The 22,922-nt window shown below is 42.9% G+C and overlaps 1 protein-coding gene across 1 annotated transcript in view; it reads left to right on the forward strand.

Annotated features, from left to right (window-relative positions):
- Nucleotides 1-8,452: 8,452 nt before the first annotated feature.
- lipia (lipase, member Ia) overlaps nt 8,453-22,922 on the forward strand; it is a 31,306-nt gene continuing 16,836 nt past the window's right edge. The window contains exons 1-2 of the mRNA XM_017686314.2: nt 8,453-8,560; nt 20,972-21,038. Coding sequence (XP_017541803.1) covers nt 8,558-8,560; nt 20,972-21,038 — 70 coding nt within the window. The 5' untranslated portion in view covers nt 8,453-8,557. The remainder of the gene's footprint in view (nt 8,561-20,971; nt 21,039-22,922) is intronic.

The following is a 22,922-nucleotide window of genomic DNA, read 5'->3' on the forward strand; positions in this document are numbered from 1 at the left end:
CTATTAAATCTATTGCTTCAGTGTGGTCTGCAAGCGTCTGAATTCTGTCCGACAGTATGTTTGTCTGAATGAACAATAGCTCTTTAAAAGTCAAAGAAGAAAAGAACAAATTCAGTGTTGGCAGTGAAACAAAGATAATAAACAAAATATAAAGTAGGCAGGGAGCCCTGGCTCTATAAACAAATCAAGTTGTTAAGCATCTTGGCCATTTGTCTGTTTTGGTCTGTTTGGTCTGTTTCTCATTTTTTGAATGAAACCACATAAACAAGTCTAATTAAGATTATGGACCAACTCTGTGCTCTTTGTTAGACTTTCTGTCTGAAGCCACATCTTTGCATATGCAGTGAATCAGCAGAATCAAATCTTTATGCTGGGACTTTTATGCTATTTCAGGCTTTTCATGCGTTTTCTTTTTTGGGTCTGCGTTTACAAGATGCTGCTGAAATTCCCCCCGGCTTTCACTCTTCTAACGTGCTGTAAGAGGCTTTCTGAGCATCTGCAATTACATACCGATTTAGCTACCACGGCGCTTGGGAGAAATTGAGTTTTGCTTATGAGTCAGAAATAATTTAAAAATTGCATATTTATGAAGTGAAACAACAAGCACCTTTCCAGATGATTTCTGCAGCTATTAAGTGCAGAGAGGCTCAAAATTACAAACAAGAGTTTCTGCTTTTAAGGAGAACCTCCTAATGACCCCTGCAGAGCAATTTCGTGTGAGTGGTCGTAAAATTGAGTCCTAATCAAGAGTAAAAATGGCTGTAATATTAAAACCTCTGCCTGGCTTCGTTGCCAACAGTCCTGGCTAGCAAGCGAAGCATGGATTTAAGGAGAAACTTCTTCATAGCTCACTCCGATAGGGTGAAAGTGGAGTAGAAGACCACCAGCTCTACAGACTCTATAGCTGTAGGCCTACAGGATTGTTCACAATGCACTTCAGAGCCCAAAGCTGAAGACTCACGTGGCTGAAAACCAGCAGCTCTACACGCCACATTGCACCGTTTATTTAACAGACGTGAAATATAAATTCGCCACTGTAAAAAACGTTTAAATGCCAACGTCATATATTTATTTTAGCTAAGGGCTTTTTTAGCTGTTGGTGAGTGCATGTTTTCCTATCATTAACATATTTTAGTACATTAGACTGTAAATCGTTCAAGTTTTTTCCACATTCAAAACTAATGTGCTTTATAGTTTAAACTAAGGCCCAGTCGAATTTCACCCCTCGCCCCTACCACTCAGCCCTTAGGCCTCTGTTCTGCAAAAACAAAAGCTGGCATGTCCAAAATGACAAATTACAAGAGAAGACAAACACTACTGTATATTTAACACACACACACACACAGACACACACACACAAATACAGTGAGGAAAATAGGTATTTGAACACCCTGTGACTTTGCAAGTTCTCCCACTTAGGAATCATGGAGGGGTCTGAAATTTTCATTTTAGGTGCGCGTCCACTGTGAGAGACATAATCTAAAAAAAAAAATCAGGAAATCACAATGTTTGATTTTTTAATCATTTATTTGTGTGTTACTGCTGCAAATAAGTATTTGAACACCTGTCAATCAGCAAAAAGTCTGGCCCTCAAAGAGGCCCTGTTAGCCCGCCTCTAAAAAGTCCACCTCCACTAAATTAGAAGCACCTGTTTGAGGTCGTTAGCTGCATAAAGACACCTGTCCACCCCACACAATCAGTAAGACTCCAACTGGCGTATCAATGATCCTAAGAAAGGTGAGGAATCAGCCTAGAACTACACGGGAGGAGCTGGTCAATGACCTGAAGAGAGCTGGCACCACTGTTTCCAAGGTTACTGTGGGTAATACACTAAGACGTCATAGTTTAAAGTCGTGCATGGCATGGAAGGTTCCCCTGCTTAAAGCACACGTCCAGGCCCGTCTTCAGTTTGCCCATGACCATTTGGATGATTCAGAGGAGTCACGGGAGAAAGTTCTGTGGTCAGATGAGACCAAAATAGATCTTTTTGGTCTTAATTCCACTCGCCGTGTTTGGAGGATGAAGAATGATGAGTACCATCCCAAAAACACCAGCCCTACTGTGAAGCATGGGGGTGGAAGCGTCATGCTTTGGGGGTCTTTTCTGCACATGGGACAGGACGACTGCACTGTATTAAGGAGAGGATGACCGGGGCCATGTATTGCGAGATTCCGGGGAACGACCTCCTTCCCTCAGTTAGAGCATTGAAGATGGGTCGTGGCTGGGTCTTCCAACATGACAATGACCCAAAGCACACAGCCAGGATAACCAAGGAGTGGCTCCGTAAGAAGCATATCAAGGATCTGGAGTGGCCTAGCCAGTCTCCAGACCTAAACCCTATAGAAAGTCTTTGGAGGGAGCTCAAAGTCCGTGTTTCTCAGCGACAGCCCAGAAACCTGGTTGATCTGGAGAAGATCTGTGTGGAGGAATGGGCCAACATCCCTGCTGCAGTGTGTGCAAACGTTTGACCTCTGTAACTGCAAACAAAGGCTACTGTACCAAATATTAACATTGATTTTCACAGGTGTTCTAATACTTATTTGCAGCAGTAACACACAAATACATTATTAAAAAATCAAACATTGTGATTTCCGGATTTTTTTTTTAGATTATGTCTCTCACAGTGGACGCGCACCTAAGATGAAAATTTCAGACCCCTCCATGATTCCTAAGTGGGAGAACTTGCAAAGTCGCAGGGTGTTCAAATACCTATTTTCCTCACTGTGTGTGTGTGTGTGTGTGTGTGTGTGTGTGTGTGTGTGTGTGTGTGTGTATGTGTATATATATATATATCGCTGCTGTTGGAACAAAACCTTTTGGAACAAAAACTCCACTTTTGTCATTTTTCAGGTTTTGACATAATGTGAAAAAGCCTGTTGGTCTTTACACTGTGTGTACATTTTATAATGAATGGACCAAGTTCTGGTTGCATTGACTTACATTAAGAGTAAAGTACATGTTCTTTGTTCTTCCTTCTCTTGTAAAGTTACCATTTTGGAGATATGAGACTTTGTTCCGACAACAGTGATTTTATATATATATATATATATATGTGTGTATATGTGTATATAGTAACTTTAAGTTATTTTACGCCACTTCTTTTGGTCCATTCTTCATGAAATTTACACACAATGTAAAGGGTCACAGGTTTTTTCAGATTATGACAAAAACTGGAAAATATGAGGTTTTCTTCCAACAGCAGTGATAAGTGTGTGTGTGTGTGTGTGTGTGTGTGTGTGTGTGTGTGTGTGTGTGTGTGTGTGTGTGTGTGTGTGTGTGTGTGTGTGTATATGTAGATATAAAATAGAGGGGAAGGCTGAAATTTTAGGGCTACATGGTCCTCCAACAAAGCTGCACAAGAGACCAAAGTGTGTAAGTACTTTCTCTGTTAAAAAATTACAGTAACCACTGTTTAATTTGACTTTATTGTGGTTTTAATGTATTAACTCATTTTCTTCAAGACAAGCACAAAAACCACTAACAGGATGCGAATGTCTCGACTAACTTTCCCGTTCCACCTTAAATAGTCCAGCATTTCTGATGCCTGAAGCGCCAGAATGTAACCGCTGCTCCATTTAAGGTGGAACGGGAAAATTCTAACAGGAATCTGGAGAATCTCTGATTTCAGCATCACATCACTGAAAAATTAGGGGGGGTGATAATAAATAATTGCCCCCCTCTTTGAAGGCGTATGATCCCTAAATGTAACTAAAGCCCAGCAGTGAGGAGCTGAACTTTCCCCTCCTCTGCTGTCCCTGCAGACGGGCAGGGTCGCCTACAGAGCGGCGCTAGTAGCTGTTAATGAAGTGATGCTCTTTTATTAGAGGGTCTCATTTCAGAGGAAGATCTCAACCACTGCCCTGTAGCTCAGTTCTAAGAGGTGAGGGTGACACTAACCAAGGGGTAGCGGTAATGGGACTGGGCCTAAGTAGCAGAGTCTGAAAGTCTGTACAATCACTGTAAGTCATCAAAGAGAAGTTAACCATTTCAAAACACATTTCTGAGTGCAGGAGGTCTTTAAGAAGGAGGTCTTTAAGAAGGAGGTCTTTTTGGTATTTTGTCTGCATCATTTTTTCAAAAGGATATTGTAGCAGCCTGCAGGAGAAAAGTTGGGTGAAGCCAGAATTTCTGCTCTTAAATGCTTTTTTTATTTTAAACAAGGCAGAAAATGTTACATAAAAGCGACGGAAATAGGAAGCAGCTCACTCTAAAGCTCCCTAGAGCTGCTTAACACAATATTAACCTGCACAGACAACTCGATGGCTGGTTTTTGCCAATCTGGATGTATTAAATAGTGGACACATGACTTTCACACCCATGCTGTATTGACAAAAGTATTGGGACACCTACATGAGCTTTCACGAATCCCATTCTAAATCAATGGGCATTAATATGGAGCTGGTCCCCCTTTGCAGCTCTAACAGTGTCCACTTTTCTGGGAAGCTTCTACAAGATTTTGGAGGGTGCTCATTCATCCAGAAGAGCATTTGTGAGGTCAGACACTGATGCTGGGCGAGAGGGCCTGGCTCACACACTCCATTCTAGTTCATCCCAAAGGTGTTCAGTGGGGTTGAGGTCAGGGCTCTGTGAGGGCCTCTGGAGTTCCTCCACACCAAACTGGTCACTCCATGTCTTTATGGAGCTGCTTTGTGCTCAGGGGCTCAGTGACACTGGAACAGGAAAGGCTCTTCCCCAAACTGCGGATGCAAAGCTGGAAGCTTGACTGTGTAAAATGTTTTTGTGATGTAGCATCAACATCACCCTCCACTGGAACTGCCTTCACTGGGGCAGTCGTGGGCTGGAGGTTAGGGAACCAGCCTTGCAACCAGAATATCCCCCGAGCCGACAGCACATGACTGAGGTGCCCTTGAGCAAGACACCTAACCCCCAACTGCTCCCCGGGCGCTGTGGATAGGGCTGCCCTGGATAGGACTGCCCACTGCCCCCAAGTGTGTGTTCATTAGTGTGTATGTGGTGTTTCACCGCACAGATGGGTTAAACGTGGAGGTCAATTTCTCCATTGTGGGATTAATAAGGGTCACTTAATTAATCACTTAACTGAGGGGTCCAAACCCTGAAGACCATCCTCAGCCCATTATCCCTCCTCCACCAAACTTTACTGCTGGCACTGTGCATTCCGGTAGGTAGCGTTCTCCTGACATCCACAAAATCCAGATTCACCATCAGACTGACAGATAGAGAAGCTGATTCATCACTACAGGGAACACCTTCCCACTGCTCCAGAGTCCAGTGGCGGCGCTTTACATCCCTCCAGCCGACGCTTGGCATTGCGCATAGTGAACTTAGGCTTGTGTGCAGCTGCTCAGCCATGGAGACCCAATTCAAGAAGCTCCTGATGCTCAGTTCTGGTGCTGATGTTGCTTCCAGAGGCAGTTTGGAGATTTTTTACCCCACTCTGTGAGTTATTGTGGTGTGACACTTCGTTGGCTGAGCTGTTGTTTCTCCTAAGTGCTTCTGTTTCTCAGTAATAGCACTCGCAGTAGACTGATGCAGATATAGCAGGACAGAATTTCCACAAACTGACAGGCGTCATTCACATTTAAATTCACGAGCTCTTCAGTCTGACCCGTTCTACGGCCTGTGTGTGTGGAGATTGCATGACTATGTGCTTGATTGTATTCACCTGTTAGCAGTTAGTTTGGCTGAAACTGAAGGCAGTGATTGCTTTTCATACTTTCCCCTTTTTCCAACACTAAGCAGATATTGATGTACCTGCCAGCTGTAACACGCCGAGCGAAAAGCTTCGCAGACTTTAGCACAAAGGGCAAGGCTACGGCAAGCGTCTCATTACAGAAGTGGCAAAGGGTGGTTTGGGAGGACTGTAAGAGGTGGTGGAGTAACGGAGTGGAGGCTGAGATCGGAGTGAACTCCGCTTTGCCTTTGACTTGGGAAAACCTCTGCTCTTTTGAAATCTCATCAAAGGCAGAAAATGCTAATCACCCCGTGTAATGGCAGGCATTAAGGCCAGACGCTACGCTTCCCTATTACCATGAACAAGGGGGACCAGCGAAGCACGGCTGGCTGTGTAAGCAGCGTTATTCACCAACCTCCCGATGACCCGAGCTGCGGGAGACTGTGCAGTTTGGTAAAGAGTCAAATTACGACATGGAATTCATTTAACACATTAGCACGGTGGGACAAAACATCGTTACTACCAGTGTTTTCATTTCTTACGCATCAGTGAAATGCTCCATCTCATTTAATCAGTTCAAAGGCCGCGCACAGATGCTCTGATTCATCAGCCATTACGTTTAATCAGAGTGGGTATGTCGCAGCTGTCGGAGCAAAACTCCAAAAAGGTCACTTTACAGGAGAAGGAAAAAACCTTCTATACTTTGAATGTAAGTCAATGGAACCAGACGTCTTTCACGGGTCATTTGGGGTCATTTCTTTCGGTCCATTCTTCAGAAAATGCACACACAATGTGAAGAACAGCAAGCACTTTCAGATTATGTCAAAACCTGAAAAATGAACAAAAATGGAGATACGAGGTTTTGTCCCGACAGCAGCGAAACGTCTGGACCCCATCGTGGTTTACAGAAACGCCTCTGCTTACATTTTAGCCAGTTCCACCATATTTCTTTAAAACAGGTGAAGAAAGTGTATGTTTGTGTCTGCAGTCTTGTTTTTTTTTATTATTGATACAAAATGTACATTTAATATTAATGAATGTTTACATAATTAGCTATATTAATTATTATGCAATGCAATTACAGTATTGTGTGGAAGTCAGATACACCAATCCCTGTTTCTACGCTCACTGTCCACTTTATCAGCTCCACTTACTGTATAGCTGCACTCTGTAGTTCTACAGTTACAGACTGTAGTCCATCTGTTTCTCTGATACTCTGTTACCCTGTTCTTCAGTGGTCAGGACCCCCATGGACCCTCACAGAGCAGGTACTGTTTGGGTGGTGGGTCATTCTCAGCACTGCAGTGACGCTGACGTGGTGGTGGTGGTGTGTTAGTGTGTGTTGTGCTGGTCTGAGTGGATCAGACACAGCAGTGCTGCTGGAGTTTTTAAACACCTCAGTGTCGTTGCTGGACTGAGAACAGTCCACCAACCAAAAACATCCAGACAACAGCGTCCTGTGGGCAGCGTCCTGTGACCACTGATGAAGGACTAGAGGATGACCAACACAAACTGTGCATCAGCAGATGAGCTGTCGTCTCTGACTTTACATCTACAAGGTGGACCAACAAGGTAGGAGTGTCTAATAGAGTGGACAGTGAGTGGACACAGGGTTTAAAAACTCCAGCAGCACTGCTGTGTCTGATCCACTCATACCAGCGCAACACCACGACCACATCATTGTTGCTGCAGTGCTGATAATGATCCAGATACATAAATATCCATTTTAAGTATAAGAAATTGAAGAGTAGATCCGAATTCAGCGCAGGTTAAAGTTTTTAAATTAAAAGGTTGTTGCAGTTCCAGAGTGGTACAGCAGAGGGTGCCAAAGCATCACTTTTAATTCCAGTAGATTTTCGGCCCTTCATAATGAAGTTCTGTGCTTTGTCGGCCGGATGATTTTGGTTCTGTACTGTAATAAGTGACAGGCTTGGCTTGACTTATCAACCTTCTGCATAGACGTGATGCATTTCAGTTCACAGTTTGATTTATTCCACATTTCAGTCCTAGCTAAAGATATTAAACACAAGACATTTTCATACACTATTTCTATGTCAACATCATTGATCATAATTTTATCCAGAGCAGTGATACGGTCAGGTATGATTAGGTAATATTTTGTATTTTTAAGTGAAATTTCATAATGATCATTCATAATTTCTCCATAATTAAACAGTTGAGATGTAAACAGAGCGGTTCTGGGTCAGAACCGTTCACAGTGGTGGTGATGGGAACCAGACATCCCTCTAAAAGCTCCTACAGAAAGTTCCTACATGAACTGGTTCTGAATTCACTGCCTGATGACTGAGACGCTGTTTTATGAGAGTTTAGAGAACTTCAACTCCATTCATGGTGGAGGGAGACATGCAGGGCGCTGTGCGGCAAAATAGTCCCCAAAGAAATCTCATTATTCCAGATTTTCCACTGTTTTCCATCATCAACATTCCATATAAGCTCAGAAGACTCGTGTAGGTTCTCTGGAGGTTCTGGATGATAAATAAAGTGTCTATATCTGTGTTGTAGTCATGGCGACGCCTGGTTCCCATCACCACCACTGTAAAGACGTCTGAACCGTTTCACACCGAACCCTCTGAGTCTCTCCGATTACACCTCACACACTTGTTATGAGTTATGGGGGAATTTTGAAAAATGGGTGGAATTCCCCTTTCGTCTAACATACCTTTTTGCTTCCTGCAACAGGTAGTCAGGTTCAGATCATATTACAGAAAGGAATGTGCCACCTCTGTGGAGGCAGATCCTCAGGAGAGAAGAGGAGGAGCTGAGAGAGACACAGCCGCGTCAGCTGAGCTCCAGCTGCTTCACCATTTCCTGTAGAGTGGACCGACTGTCAGTAACAGGCAGCCACTTCTCTGTGAGGGTGAAGGACCTGCACTCCTCTTCACGATGGTAAGCCCTTCTCTCTTCCTCTCAGTCCATAAAAACCCTGAAAAGGACTTTTTAAAGGTCCGAGTCTGCTGTGTTTTCTCTGAGCGGTCGGCCTGTTTGGCTCAGGAGGACTTTGAATTGACCTGTAGGTGCCTCAGTAGGTGTGTTTGCATGGCTGACTGATTGAGTGCCAGTAGATTTACATGTAAGTGCACACCACTGGTTTTGATTGTTGGTTTCGTTTGTCTTGATTGCGCCCTGCAGTCACTCCGAGCAGGATTTCTCACTTTAGCCTGACCACGCTTGGCCAATAAGAAAACACAATGAGATGATCTACAGCGGTGGGCTTAAGTCATCAGTCTAACTGAGAAATACACCTTTTGGGTTTGGGTGATTTCACAGAAGCAGGACTTGGTGGACTTTCTCTCTCTGCCAGTGAACTTAGTTACAGATTCAAAGCAGAAAAGCAGAAATCGAGACTTTTTTTACAAAATATCCTCCTCAGTGGAGCTGGAGCTGAACGGAACCAGACTGGACAAAGTAAGGATAATCCAGCAGAGATGTGCCTCCAGTACTGGGCAATCGTGGCTTGATTTAAGAAGCTAAACCGAGACATTATCGCTGAAATGCACTCAGTCTTTAGTTAGCTGTTCAAAAAAGGTCCATTCCTCCTCAAAAAACCAGTATTTTCCCAAAAAAATGACAATTTAGGCCTAAAATGAAGAAAAAGAAGAAAATCAAGCAGAATTACACCTGCAGTATTGGACAGTCTTGATGTTTGGCTTGATATATGCATGTTTGTGAAAAACACTCCGGCTTCGGTTGTTGTTTATTGCTCCATCACACAGCAGTCATTTCCAATAAAACTAATAATTTAAGCCCATAAATTGAGCATTATGCAATAACAGTGTTCAACATATGTCTATAAAGCAGGTCCGGTTTAAATGATCCAGTTTACTGAAAAAAATTCTGCATTTTATAACATATCAAGGCAAGTTTATTTATATAGTACCTTTCATACACAACGGTCATTCAAAGTGCTTTACAAATGAAAAAATACAGAAAAATGTAATTAATGTAAATTAAAAAATTTAAAAAACATAATTAAAACAATAGATTTAAAAGAAGTTAATCGAATTTAAGAGAAGGAGATAAAAAATTAAGATAAAAATAAGAAACATGATTAAAACAATAGATATAAAAGAAGTTAAATGAATGAGGATAAGAGTGCTGTTACAGGATAAAAGTGGATTAAACTGAGCTAAAGGCTCAAACAGGAAGGTTTTCATTAATATCAGTGAGATTTATCAAGGTAAATGAGTGCATCAGGTATGTTAGACGAAAGGGGAATTCCACCCATTTTTCAAAATTCCCCCATAACTCATAACAAGTGTGTGAGGTGTAATCGGAGAGACTCAGAGGGTTCAGTGTGAAACGGTTCAGACGTCTTTACAGTGGTGGTGATGGGAACCAGGCGTCGCCATGACGACAACACAGGTATAGATATTTTATTTACTTGTTTGTAATGGAAGAAGACGTGGAAAACTCTTTTACTGAATACGCACAGAAGAGGCAGCGAGAAACGTCCAGCCCAGCACTACTGCAGACGGCCGGGGCTTCTAGACGCTCGATTTCTCTTCATGGTAGACGCACAGAGTCGCAGCCCAACACAGAAAACACAAACAGCACAAACTCGTCTCAACTAGAACAACAGTAACTGGGTCTTTTCTTCACCGGGAGCGAGACGCATTCCGGGAGCCACTCTACATGGCCACACCTGCCAAGCTCCCCCCGGCAGCTCAGACACACACTATCCAACACCACCAGAGAGCCTACACGAGTCTTCCGAGTTCATATGGAATGTTGAGGATGGAAAATAGTGGAAAATCTGCATCAGAGCCTCAACTGTCAATGGATTTTGAAAAATGAATTTTAGATTTGTTGCAAAATTATCATAAAACTGTGTTTCGGTCATCAGGCAGTGAATTCACGTACTTCATATACTATTCATAACTTTCTGAGAGGAGCTTTCAGAGGGGGACGTCTGGTTCCCATCACCACCACTGTGAACAGTTCTGATTCAGTAAGTTTATCTAGAACAGAGCGTTTCACACCAAAGCGCTCTGAACCGCTCTGCTTGGCCATCTAGTTATGCTGTAATAAAAACCAGTTGAATTCCCCTTTAGGACTAAAACTAAACTGGAATATCTGGCAGCGCGACATGAGGCATCATTTCTCAAAACGGTGAAATATTATTGATTAAAAACGCTTTTTTCTTGCTGTATTTGGCAAAGCGTATGAGTAAAAGATAATACACAGGTATAGACATCATTTATTTATTATTCGTAGATTAAAACTACTACACGGGGATTTCGGTTTCAAGCCTTGAAGTGGTAGTTTAGCCAAAAACTGGATCATCCAGTTTCCCCCATGATGTTAAATGTGGTCAATCAGCCAAGACGCGTTTGGTGTCTGGAGTTTGCTTCTGTGGTTTGACGCTGGAGCTACGGGGCCAAAGCTCTGGGGTTATTTCCAAAAGCAGGATTTTCTGGGTTTTCTCAAAAACCCAAAGTCAAGCCTGTCCAGTCAGAGCCGCGATAAGAGCCATTTCTAAGGGCAGAGCTGACCGCAGTGCTGTCCACTGGGCCTGTGAGGATGTTTCGTTCAGCCCACTGGAAATTTATCTTCAGCAAAACGTATTTTACGCCTTAAATGTTACTGAATTAGCTCCTCCCCCCAAAAAAGAGGTATTCAGGCCTTCGATATTTCCAAGGTTTATGTTATGATCTATTTAAACGCACGACATTAACTGTGAATTTTACATAAAAAAATTACATTTTTACAATTAAAAAATATATATATTAAAAAATGCTGTCCCACATTTCCATGTCTCCACCAAACAGAGCTGCAGTCTGTAGGCGGAGCCTTATTGTAGCCACGCCCCTGCATTTTAGAGACTGCACTGTTGATGGTACAGAACCAAGAACACCCAAAGACCCCTTGCATGACTAAAGGGGTCTTTGCATGGTGAAAGTGTGGATGGAGAATGTGATGTATGCGAGTCCACAGAGAACCTTTTCGAAAAAGGGTTCTATACAGCACCACAAAGGGGTCTTCTGTGTTTACAAGCTTGACATCGTAACAATAGCAGAACCCTTTTTGTGCTATATAGAACCCTTTTCAAAAAGGTTCTCTATAGATTCATATACGTCATATTCTCCACCAGTATGAAGAACCGTTCCACCATGCAGAGAACACTTGAATCATACAGTGTTCTTTTATTGTTCATGGTTCTCTATATAACCACTTCCTTCACTAAAGAACCCTTGAAGAACCATCTTGTGTAAGTGAGCCGCTCCAGTGCTAGAACTGAGGATGGGACTGTTTGAATCGGCTGTTCGGCTGCAGTGATGCTGGATCAGGACCTGATCCACATGCCTGTCCTCTGAGCTCCGGTGTGTCGGAGTTCCTGCGTGATGCTGGTCAGAAAGCAGAATGAGAGTTTTGTCCAGCCGTTTCTGTTTAGTTAGTCTCAGGAAACCAACTCCTGTTTATCTCTGTCTCTTCTTTCAGTCCGGGAAAACCAGCAGCCGCCTTCCTGAAGTTCGGAACAGACAGTATTGACAAAATTCAGTGTCAAACAATCTTAGATTAGATTAAGTGGCCTTTATTAGACCCACGACGGGGAAATACCACCTCCGCATTTAACCCATCCGTGCAGTGAAACTCCACATACACACTAGTGAACAGTGAGCAGTGAGCACACATGCCGGGAGCGATGGGCAGCCCTATCCGCAGCACCCGGGGAGCAGGTGTCTTGCTCAAGGGACTTCGGTCATGTACAGTCGGCTCTGGAGATCGAACCAGCGACCTTCTCATCACGGGGCCGGTTCCCTGACCTCCAGCCCACGTCTGACCCCAGCCCATGACTGATGGCATTGCATTTACATGTTCTGCGTTTAGCTGACGTTCTTATCCAGAGCGACGTACAGAAGTATCAGAGAAAGTATCTTGGCTTGTTACCAGTAGGTTAGAGAGACAGGCCTGAGCTGAGACACAGCGCAGCGCAGTACAACACAATAAACACTTAACTCAGTGCTCGGTTAAGAGACGAGTCTTCAGTCTCAGTTTGAAGGCCGGGAGAGACTCTGCTGCTCGGACAGCCAGTGGGAGTTCGATCCACCCCCTGACTCCAGGACAGAGAAAAGTCTCAGCGCTTGTCGTCTTGAGGGACGGCGGGTCGAGCCGAGCTGTACTTGAAGCTTGAAGGGGTCGAGGTTCGGTTTGAGCCATTATGGAGGGAGGGCCTGGTCCATTTTTGGCTTTGTAGGTATCAGGGTTTTAAATCCAGGGCAACTACAGGAAGCCAGTGAAGGGAGCGCAGCAGTGGAGTTAACATGAGTGAAGTTAATGCTGTTGTTATTATTATTATTATTATTATTATTATTATTATTATTAAAGACAGAGTTTGCATTAATACAATTAAAATTTATTTATTTATTTATTGTTTGCACAAGATGGCACAATAAATACAAAAAAAAAATAGAGAGTGTGCAGGGAAAGTAATAAAAGCTCAGGTTATTAAATTTAATTAAATAAAACAAACAGACAAAATCACAAGCAGCAATTACACTCAGTCAAAGTGACAGTAGATGAGTTTAGCCTGTGTTTTGAAGCTGCAGTGTTTTAGACAGAGGTGGACGAAGTAAACAAACCCTGTACCTGAGTTAAAGTCGAGACCCCCAAGGTAAAATATCACTCCAGTAAAAGTAGAAGTTCCTCCCTTTAGACCTCCACTTGAGTAAAAGTACTAAAGTATTTCCCTTCAAATGTACTTAAGTATAAAGTAAAAGTACTAAAAGAGTAATTCTGGCTCTGATGTCCTGTTATCATTTTTATAACCAGACTGGCTTCATGAACTCATTTCAGGTGAAAGTCCTCCAGCGTCTCTCTTGGTAAACCAGTCTTTTAATAGAAGGTCATTAATTAGTGACGCTGACGTCTATTAAAATGATCAGAAGCACAAAACACTGAAGGTAAACAGTTTCCATCAGGGAGAACCGAGTGGCTCTGAAATCACTTTTTACACACAAGCAAAGTTTCAGTTTCAGATTTATTTACAACTTAGTTCCAAGTTTAAGTTGAATAAAAACTGGCTTTAAACTCAGGATCACAGATGAGCTCCTTTACTATGTTGATCTGTAGGCGTCTGTTCATAAACATAAACCAGCCCAAACTCATTTACTATAAAATGAAACGGTGTTTGTAGAAATTCAGAAAAAAGCCGCGTCAGTCTCGACTGCATATGTGGACATATTTCTATATTGAGCTCTATTTACACAAAGTTAGGTTAGTTCATCATTTATGTTGAACAGACTCTCCCAAAGTTTTACGCTGCTGCGCTGACGTTGAACCGCGTGCTGCACTGGGTCGGTCTGACCAACAGGTCAAAACCAGCTCTAAACAAAGTGACCGCTGGGCCCTGATTGGTGCTCTGGCTTTGCGCTTCTTTCGTTTTGACATGTTACGTTTTTATACACACAGAAACCAAAAGGAACGACAGATTTCTCAGAATGTAGGAGGAAAAAGTCGGATATTAGACTCTGAAATGTAGTGGAGTGAAAGGAAAAAGTCGCCCAGAACGGAGGAACTTCAGTACAGATACACCAAAAATACTAAAGTACAGAAACTCATTACATTTACTCAGTTACTCAGTTACTCAGATACTCAGTTACTCAGTTACTGTCCACCACTGGTTTCAGATGAGGAGGTAGGCAGTTCTAGATGGAGGTTCTAGATCTTGTGGCACAATGATGAACTTGAACGCTGAATTGAAAATGGGCATATCTAAAAATGTTAATTTCATCCACATTACAGTGAACTCTTGATCCTCAGTGCTGCTGCTCTGTGGTAAGTGGACTGTTCAGGCAGGAAACCTCGTGTTTATTTAGCACGCATGGATTTTAAATGGTTCCATCAAAACAGTCTGAAGTTCACAGTAATGGCACCAGTTTCAGGCTCTGGATATCATCAGTAAAGAGCACAAAACAGAGTGAATAAACTGAAAACAAACCATTTTAATGGATATAATGCTGATTTTTATGGATGGCATGTTCAGTTTGGATGAATGTGATCTGGTTCTGTACCTGATCTATCCTGAAACACTCACTCGCAAAAATATATGGAAAAAATATATTGCGAATGTATTTACATTAACGGCATTTGGCTGACGCTCTTATCCGGAGCGACTTACAATTTGATTTTTACATGGGTAGCTAAAGGCGGTGTTAAGAGTCTTGCCCAAGGACTCTTATTGGTATAGTGTAGGGTTCTTACCCTGGTTGGTGATTGAACCCCAGACTCCAGCGTAGAAGGCAGAGATGTTAACCACTACACTACTCCAAATATATTTTTGTAATGTAGGAAAAGGGCCAAATATATATATACATATATACACACACACACATACACACACTGCCTGGCCAAAAAAAGGTCACCACCTGGATTTAACTGACACACAACACTATACAGTAACCGTAATAAGGGTGTAGACAGATAACAAGAATAAATAAAGCAGATCCTCCTTACAGGCGTATATACAAATAGAACAACAACAATCTGTGATAAAATCTAGAACCTGAGATGAGAGATGCAGGGCAATAATGACTGTACATGAGTTACAGGTAACGGCACATAATGACCACTGAATAAATAAATATGTGCAGCTATTGTACCCAATAAAGTGTCCAGATGTGCAAGATGCGCAATGAGCTACGCAGAAAGTGCAATATGTGCAGCACGCTGTCTATACGTGCAGATGGATAGATAAATACAGGATAAGCATGACATCCAGATTCAGCTGTCATCTGTCAACCTGTCATCCAGCTGCAGTCCAAGACACCTGTAGGTCATGACCTTCTCCACTTCACCCTCTCAGTAGAGACTGGCTGTGTGGGTGGCCTAACCCTGCAAAAGTCCACTACCATCTTCTTGGTCTTGGCAGTGTTCAGAAGCAGGTGGCTCCCATGGCACCATTCCACAAAGTCCTTCACCAGGGTCTTGTTCTCCCCCTCCTGCCCTTCTCACGACACGATGGCAATGTCATCTGAAAACTTCTGCATGTGGCCCGTCTCAGAGTTGTATTGAAAGTCTGAGGTGTACAGTGTGAAGAGAAAGGGGGACAGTACAGCCCCTTGTGGTGCTCCTGTGCTGCTGACCACAGTCTCTGATGTACAGTCCCTCAGCCTAACATACTGAGGTCTGCCAGTGAAGTAGTCAGTAATCCAGGAGACCAGGTGTGGATCCACTGGCATGTTAACCAGCTTGTCTCTCAGTTGGTGGGGCTGGATGGTGTTAAAGGCACTGGAAAATCAAAGAACATGACTCTTACAGCACAACCACCCTTGTTCAGATAAGAGTGGGCACAATGGAGGAGGTATAGCACAGCATCCTCCACTCCCACTTTCTCCCTGTAGGCGAACTGCAGGGGGTCTGCTGCGTGTCAAACCTGGGGTCCAGAACCCCATTCCAGGATTAATAGTCGGGACATAAGTGTTCCAGCTCAGATCTCAAAAAACTCAGTGACTGTTTTCATGAGAAACCTTGCATACTTATTTCACTGTGTTATTTTGACCTCGAGTTCATTCCTACAGCCCATTCAGCTGAATGTGAGAGCAGCCAAGAAACCCAATCGATAAAAACGTGATGCTTCGCTTTTTCATTTCCTTCAAAACGTGCCATTCTTTTGAATATGTAGTGTGTTTGATGGAAGTTATTTTTGCTGAAAATTTCTGTAGTGGACATTAGTAACTGATACGGTCCTAACTAACCTGATAATGTCAGCTATTCATTACCAATTAGCTCAGCAACTAAATATGTAATGTAATGTGAGCTCATCTAAGTAACTGAACACTGTACACTTGACACAAATCATGAAAGAGGCAGTTTAGTATTCTGTTTGCAACAGTGGTTGATTTAAAAAGCCTTTGTAGGCCCTGTCCATAAAGCTTAAGACAGTAGTGTTGCTAGTTAACTGGAATTTCAATAAAACCAACTTTGGGTTTAGTTTTTTGTCTTTGGTTGTAGAAGATGGAAGGTAGTAATATTAAACTTCTTATTTTAAAACAATCAAGCTTTTCTTCTTGACATACAGTGTCTTTAGGGTGCTTGCTCAGTAGGCAATGGTGGCATTGGGAGTCTTGCCCAAGGACTCTTATTGGTATAGTGTAGGGCGCTTGCTCAGTAGGCAATGGTAGTGTTGGGAGTCTTGCCCAAGGACTCTTATTGTATACCAACCACAATGTTTTTAATGCAGGGCAAGCACTAGACTAGAAATATTTATTGGCTGATTGTTTAATTTATGAGCAGAAACATTATTTTTGAGGTGCATTTCATTCTGAACATGTGGCAGGAGTTTCAGGATGCTGTTTTGAAGAAAATATAAAAGTTCCCCCAGAGAAGCTTGAACATTTTCATTACTGGTGCCTAAATGACTAACTAAATGTCAGGGATGCTCAGGAAGGTGCTGTTTGGTGGGGAATACTGTGATGATTAATGGTGATAATCCAAGGCAGTCTCTAAAACAAAAAGTAACAATGCTTTAGAAAAACTCACAATATGAGCATTTGGGCTACAGCCCATGCATAACAGCACATAAAACCTTCATCAGAGCTTCTTTATTTTCACCAAGTTTCCCCCTTTATAGTACAACCCCATAGCCAATTAAATGATCTCTATGTGGTCTCGGTAAATGTACTAGTAGGTGGAAGAAACCACATTGAAACAACAATCATACAATGGCTTAAATCGTATTATGGCATCAGCAAAGAATGAGACGGGAGAAATGTTCACTTTAAAGGTCAATGCTCTTTTACTGAACAGGCAGCAAGGCAGAACTGACAGGGCTGCGAAGTGGGCAGGTCACTTCTAACTACACTAACATCATGACTCTCCTTAATGGTAGATGCTTAACCTACAGAACTACTTCACAGCCCAGCACAGGATGATACAATTGACATATCTGCACATCACTAAGTTAACAATTGCTTATTTTCAAAGAATGTCTCTCTTACTACAAGTGTGACACCTCCCTATGTTCACACCTCTGTGCTCCTATGGCTGCGTGAACAAGTAGGGGGATGCTACAATATTTACTGAAAAGACATTTCTTGGTTCCACTGGAAAATCACTCTTCAAAAACTTTGAATATTTTCTTGTGGAGTTCCATAAGGTTCAGTTTTAGGACCTTTACTTTTCTGTTTTTTACATGTTACCTCTAGGTGGATATTATTAGATGATTATTAGGTGATGTTACTAGGTGTTATTATTAAACATTGCCGTGTTTATGACACATAATTGTCCATTTCCATTCTTTCTGATGATCAACATTCTGTTGAAGGATGACCAGCTGTGTGTCAGACAATTCTCACAAAATGTTCTACAACTAAATCAATAAAAACCAAAATACTGATAGTTGGTACTAAAACCCAGAGGAAGCTGTTTTATGAGAAGCTTAGCTCTTTAGCTTCATACACCAAACCTGCAGTAAAAAACCTGGGTGTGATCTTAGACTCTGAACTCTGTTTTATATGCATGTAAATAGTCACTAAAGCAGCTTTTTATCATGTGAGAAAAGCACTAAAGTTCAGCCTTTTCTCTCTCAGAGCGACGCAGAGAAACTGGTTCATGTGTTTGTTACAGCAGAGTTGATCACTGTAATGGTCTTCTTACTGGAGAAAACAATCCATCATCTACAGCTCGTTCAACTTGTTCTGTTACTGGTTTTTCAGCCCTAAATGACCTTAAAGTGCCTGAATGTCTGCCTGTTTGTGATCTTAGATCTGCAGAAATAAATGCTGAAAATGTGGAGGGACTCTTTGTTATTCTGCTTCTAAACCGTGGAGCTCAGTTCACCTTTTATTAGACAGTCAAGCTCAGAGCTCACTTTGAATTAATTAGTTACTTTTAAATAAAGTCCTGCCTTTTTTCTGCATTTCTCTTTTAAATTTGGTCTATTTTATTGCTTCGTGTGATTTTAAATTCATATTATTAACTTTTAGTTACTTATTTTTTTAATTGTTTCTTTTACTGCTAAACTCTACCACCTGCCTGTAAAACACTTTGAGCCACCCAGGTATGAAAACGGCTTTTTAAATCAAGTTGTTGGTATTCCTGAAAAAAAAAAAAACTTTTAAAAGCAAAGTTGGGGATGGTGATTTAAAATTAAAATTAATTTATGTGACACAGGATACAGTTTTATCCCTTGTTCCTGAAGAATTAGGTTTGTGTTTCGAATCTGTATCCATGAAGCTCCTCAGAGTAGGGGTGCTGATCAGATTCCTCCCTTATCTACTCAAACTTTACTGATAGGACCAGATTCTAGATCAGCACTTCTGCTCTGAGGAGCTTGTTTTTAGGTCATTATAGTTAGATACGTGGTCGCTTTAGTGTTGGTGTCGGAAAAGAAAGCAAAGCATTCTGCTGTTTCCAGTGGAGGATGTGGAAATGTTCAGTTGGAGTGGCAATTGGGTGGGTGGGGGGTGCAGTTTGGGGTGTGAGAGAGGCTGTTGAGAGTTGTTCCACTGATTATCGGTAGTGAAACAATCTTAAATGTGCAAACAGCCACCACACGGTGAGGTGGACACCAATGACGTGGCTGAAATTTTGGGATGACATCAGATTTCAGGGAAAGCACTGGCCACCCCGGCCACCTCTTGGAAGCCACGTCTTGGAAATGTATCACCATGAATGTGGCTAAAGCTTGTCATATCAGCCCTGCCCTACCGGAAGGCTGAACTTTGCCTATATGTGTTGTCAATTTTTATAGAAAAACATTATGTAAGCTCATTAGATTAGATTAAGTGACCCTTATTAGTCCCACAAGGGGGAAATTTCAACTCCGCATTTAACCCATCCGTGAAGTGAAACACCACATACACACTAGTGAGCACACACACACTAGGGGGCAGTGAGCACACTTGCCCAGAGCAATGGGCAGCCCAATCCGCAGCACCCAGGGAGCAGTTGGGGGTCAGGTGCCTTGCTCAAGGACACCTCAATCATGTGCTGTCAGCTCTGGGGATTGAACCGGTGACCTTCCGGTCATGAGGCTGGATCCCAACAGCCCCCAACAGTTAGCAACATCAGAGAAAAACTACATTCTGCAAACATGTGTGATCTGTCTGACTCCCATGTGTGATCTGGCTGACTCCCATGTGTGATCTGGCTGACGTCCGGGGCCCAGATCAGGCCCATAGCATAATCCTGTTTTACAACATGCTACATTACAGTCCCCAGCATGGTAGCATAATGTGTGTATTGTAATGTAATGTGGCCTGTTGTAATGGTTGGAATACTTCAAGGTTCACTACAACTGGCTTTATTTTGATGTTGGTGTTTCGGCATACTCTGAATAAACAATGACTCTGGTTAGAAATAAAAACAGACCATTCTCTGGCCCACAGCTTTGTGGAGGTTTTTTTTAATGTGGCCCTGTCAGTGCTTGGCTTTGACGCCCCTGCTCTAACTAGACACAGCAGTGTGCTCAGTTGGAGGCGACACAGTTTGAGTTACTTTTGACACGGGATGTGTTAAATCAGATAACAGCACAAAGCGTGTTAAATGGGTAAAAGAAGCTGTGTTGTTATTTAACACGTCACGTTTTAGAGTGTAAAGCAGCACCAACTCTGTCTACAGTTGCTGCTATGAGGGAGAAAACGATCTGAACTTGATTTCTGGGTGAACCACTCAATCACATTCTTTCGAATGAAGGCCTTTATTGGGGAGGGCAGGAAACCCAGCATGAGGTAAACAGCTCCAGGGTGGTGATCATTCTGGAGGAACAGGTTTGGCTTCTTCGCTGCAGCCTCCCACGAGTCTCACTCAAACAGAAATTTTAAACAGATGACCGCTGGTTTCAGTATGAGCGCAAAACATGCTCATGTAGGAGCCAGAGAGGCCAGAGGCTTTTTCAGTAGGAGTAGGAGAAAGACAATACAGGCCCAAAAGGGGGCAAAGAAACAGGAGTGGGCGTTCTGTGACTAGATAAACAGAACCTGTTGAAACTAGAATTCTGTCCCACAGGAACCGAAAAGTAAGACTGAAAATTGCAGAGTTTCTTCTGAGATGAAGGTGTTAGTAGTAAGTTTGTGCTGCAGTAACAGCCTCTACTCTTTTGCGAAGGCTTTAGACTATGTTGGGACATTGCTGTGAGGATTTGATTGAGCATTAGTGAGGTCAGGTACTGATGTTTTTTAAGTGTGTATGATAATGTACTGTACTTTAATCCATGGTTACAGGTTAACAGTACAGTCTGTTAGAGACACTAAGGGAAGTGTGTGGTGATTTATGTATGAATGAATGAAGAGAGTGTGTTCTAGGATTGAGAACCGATTCACATTTACACCTTTATTTCTTCTTCTATTTATTTTGCAGCTCTGCAGGTCGTCCCGTTGCTGCTGGCTTTTAGCCACGGTGTTAGCATCATTTGTAGTGTGTAAAGGTAAGACTGTACCTAATGCATTCTATCCATCTGTCTGTCTGTCTGTCTCTGTGTGTATGTATATATATAGGCATAACATTATCCTCATTTCTACGCTCACTGTCCACTTTATCAGCTCCACTTACTGTATAGCTGCTCTCTGTAGTTCTACAGTTACAGACTGTAGTCCATCTGTTTCTCTGATACTCTGTTACCCTGTTCTTCAGTGGTCAGGACCCCCATGGACCCTCACAGGGCAGGTACTATTTGGGTGGGGGGTCATTCTCAGCACTGCAGTAACACTGATGTGGTGGTGGTGTGTTAGTGTGTTTTGTGCTGGTACGAGTGGATCAAACACTGCTGGAGTTTTTATATTTCCAAAAGTTTTCACTCACCCATTCAAATCACTGAATCCAGGTGTTCCAGTCACTTCCATGGCCACAGGTGTATAAAGCCGAGCCCCTAGGCCTGCAGACGGCTTCTACAGACATTAGAGAAAGAATGGGTCGCTCTCAGGAGCTCAGTGAGTTCCAGCGTGGTGCCGTGATCGGACGCCACCTGTGCAGCAAGTCCAGTCGTGAAATTTCCTCACTACTAAATATTCCACAGTCCACTGTCAGTGGGATTATAACAAAGTGGAAGGGATTGGGAACGACAGCAGCTCAGCCACGAAGTGGTCGGCCACGTAAAATGACAGAGCGGTCAGCGGATGCTGAGGGGCATAGTGCACAGAGGTCACCGACTTTCTGCAGAGTCAATCACTACAGACCTCCAAACTTCATGTGGCCTTCAGATCAGCTCAAGAACAGCATAGAGAGCTTCATGGAATGGGTTTCCATGGCCGAGCAGCTGCATCCAAGCCTTACATCACCAAGCGCAGTGCAAAGCGTGGAATGCAGTGGAGTAAAGCGCCGCCACTGGACTCTAGAGCAGTGGAGACGAGTTCTCTGTAGTGACCAATCACGCTTCTCCACCAAGAGATTTTGGACAATTTCACGCTCCCAACTTTGGGGACGGCCCCTTCCTGTTCCAACACGACTGCACACCAGTGTACAAAGCAGGTCCATAAAGACACGGATGAGCCAGCTTGGTGTGGAAGAACTTGACTGGCCTGCACAGAGTCCTGACCTCAACCCCATAGAACACCTTTGGGATGAATTAGAGTGGAGACTGTGAGCCAGGCCTTCTCGTCCAACATCAGTGTCTGACCTCACAAATGCGCTTCTGGAAGAACGGTCAGAAATTCCCATAAACACTCCTAAACCTTGTGGAAAGCCTTCCCAGAAGAGCTGAAGCTGTTATAGCTGCAAAGGGTGGGCCGACATCATATTAAACCCTGTGGATTAAGAATGGGACGTCACTCAGGTTCATATGCGTGTGAAGCCAGACGAGCGGATACTTTTGCCAATACGGTGTATATACAGTAAGTGGAGCTTATAAAGTGGACAATGAGCATAGAAACCAGGAGGTGGTAATAATATTATGCCTGATCAGTGTATATACATTATATACAGTGTGTGTCAATATAGTATTGATATTTATTGTATGTCTAAGGCAAGTGCAAAGCTCCATAGACAATCACTGGCAGTAGAACGGGTCGTAATGAAGAAAAAATGCACTGTCATAGGATGTCACCTTTACCGCAAATCAGCTTGTGAAACGTATTGTGAAATTCAACTGTAAGTGCTGTTATTGTGAAACAGCAGGTCAGTCACAATGCGGTAGACCACGCAAACTCATGGAGAGGAGCCAGCGAGGGCTGAAGCATGTAAAAATCATCTGCTGTCTGTTGCGTCACTCGCTACAGATTGCCTCTGGAGGCAACGTCAGCAGCTGCATAACAACCTAAGATCACTATGCGCAATGCCAAGCTTCGGCCGGATTGGTGTAAAGCGCCGCCACTGG

This window comes from Pygocentrus nattereri, chromosome 16, assembly GCF_015220715.1.
Source record: "Pygocentrus nattereri isolate fPygNat1 chromosome 16, fPygNat1.pri, whole genome shotgun sequence".
NCBI classification, from domain to species: domain Eukaryota; kingdom Metazoa; phylum Chordata; class Actinopteri; order Characiformes; family Serrasalmidae; genus Pygocentrus; species Pygocentrus nattereri.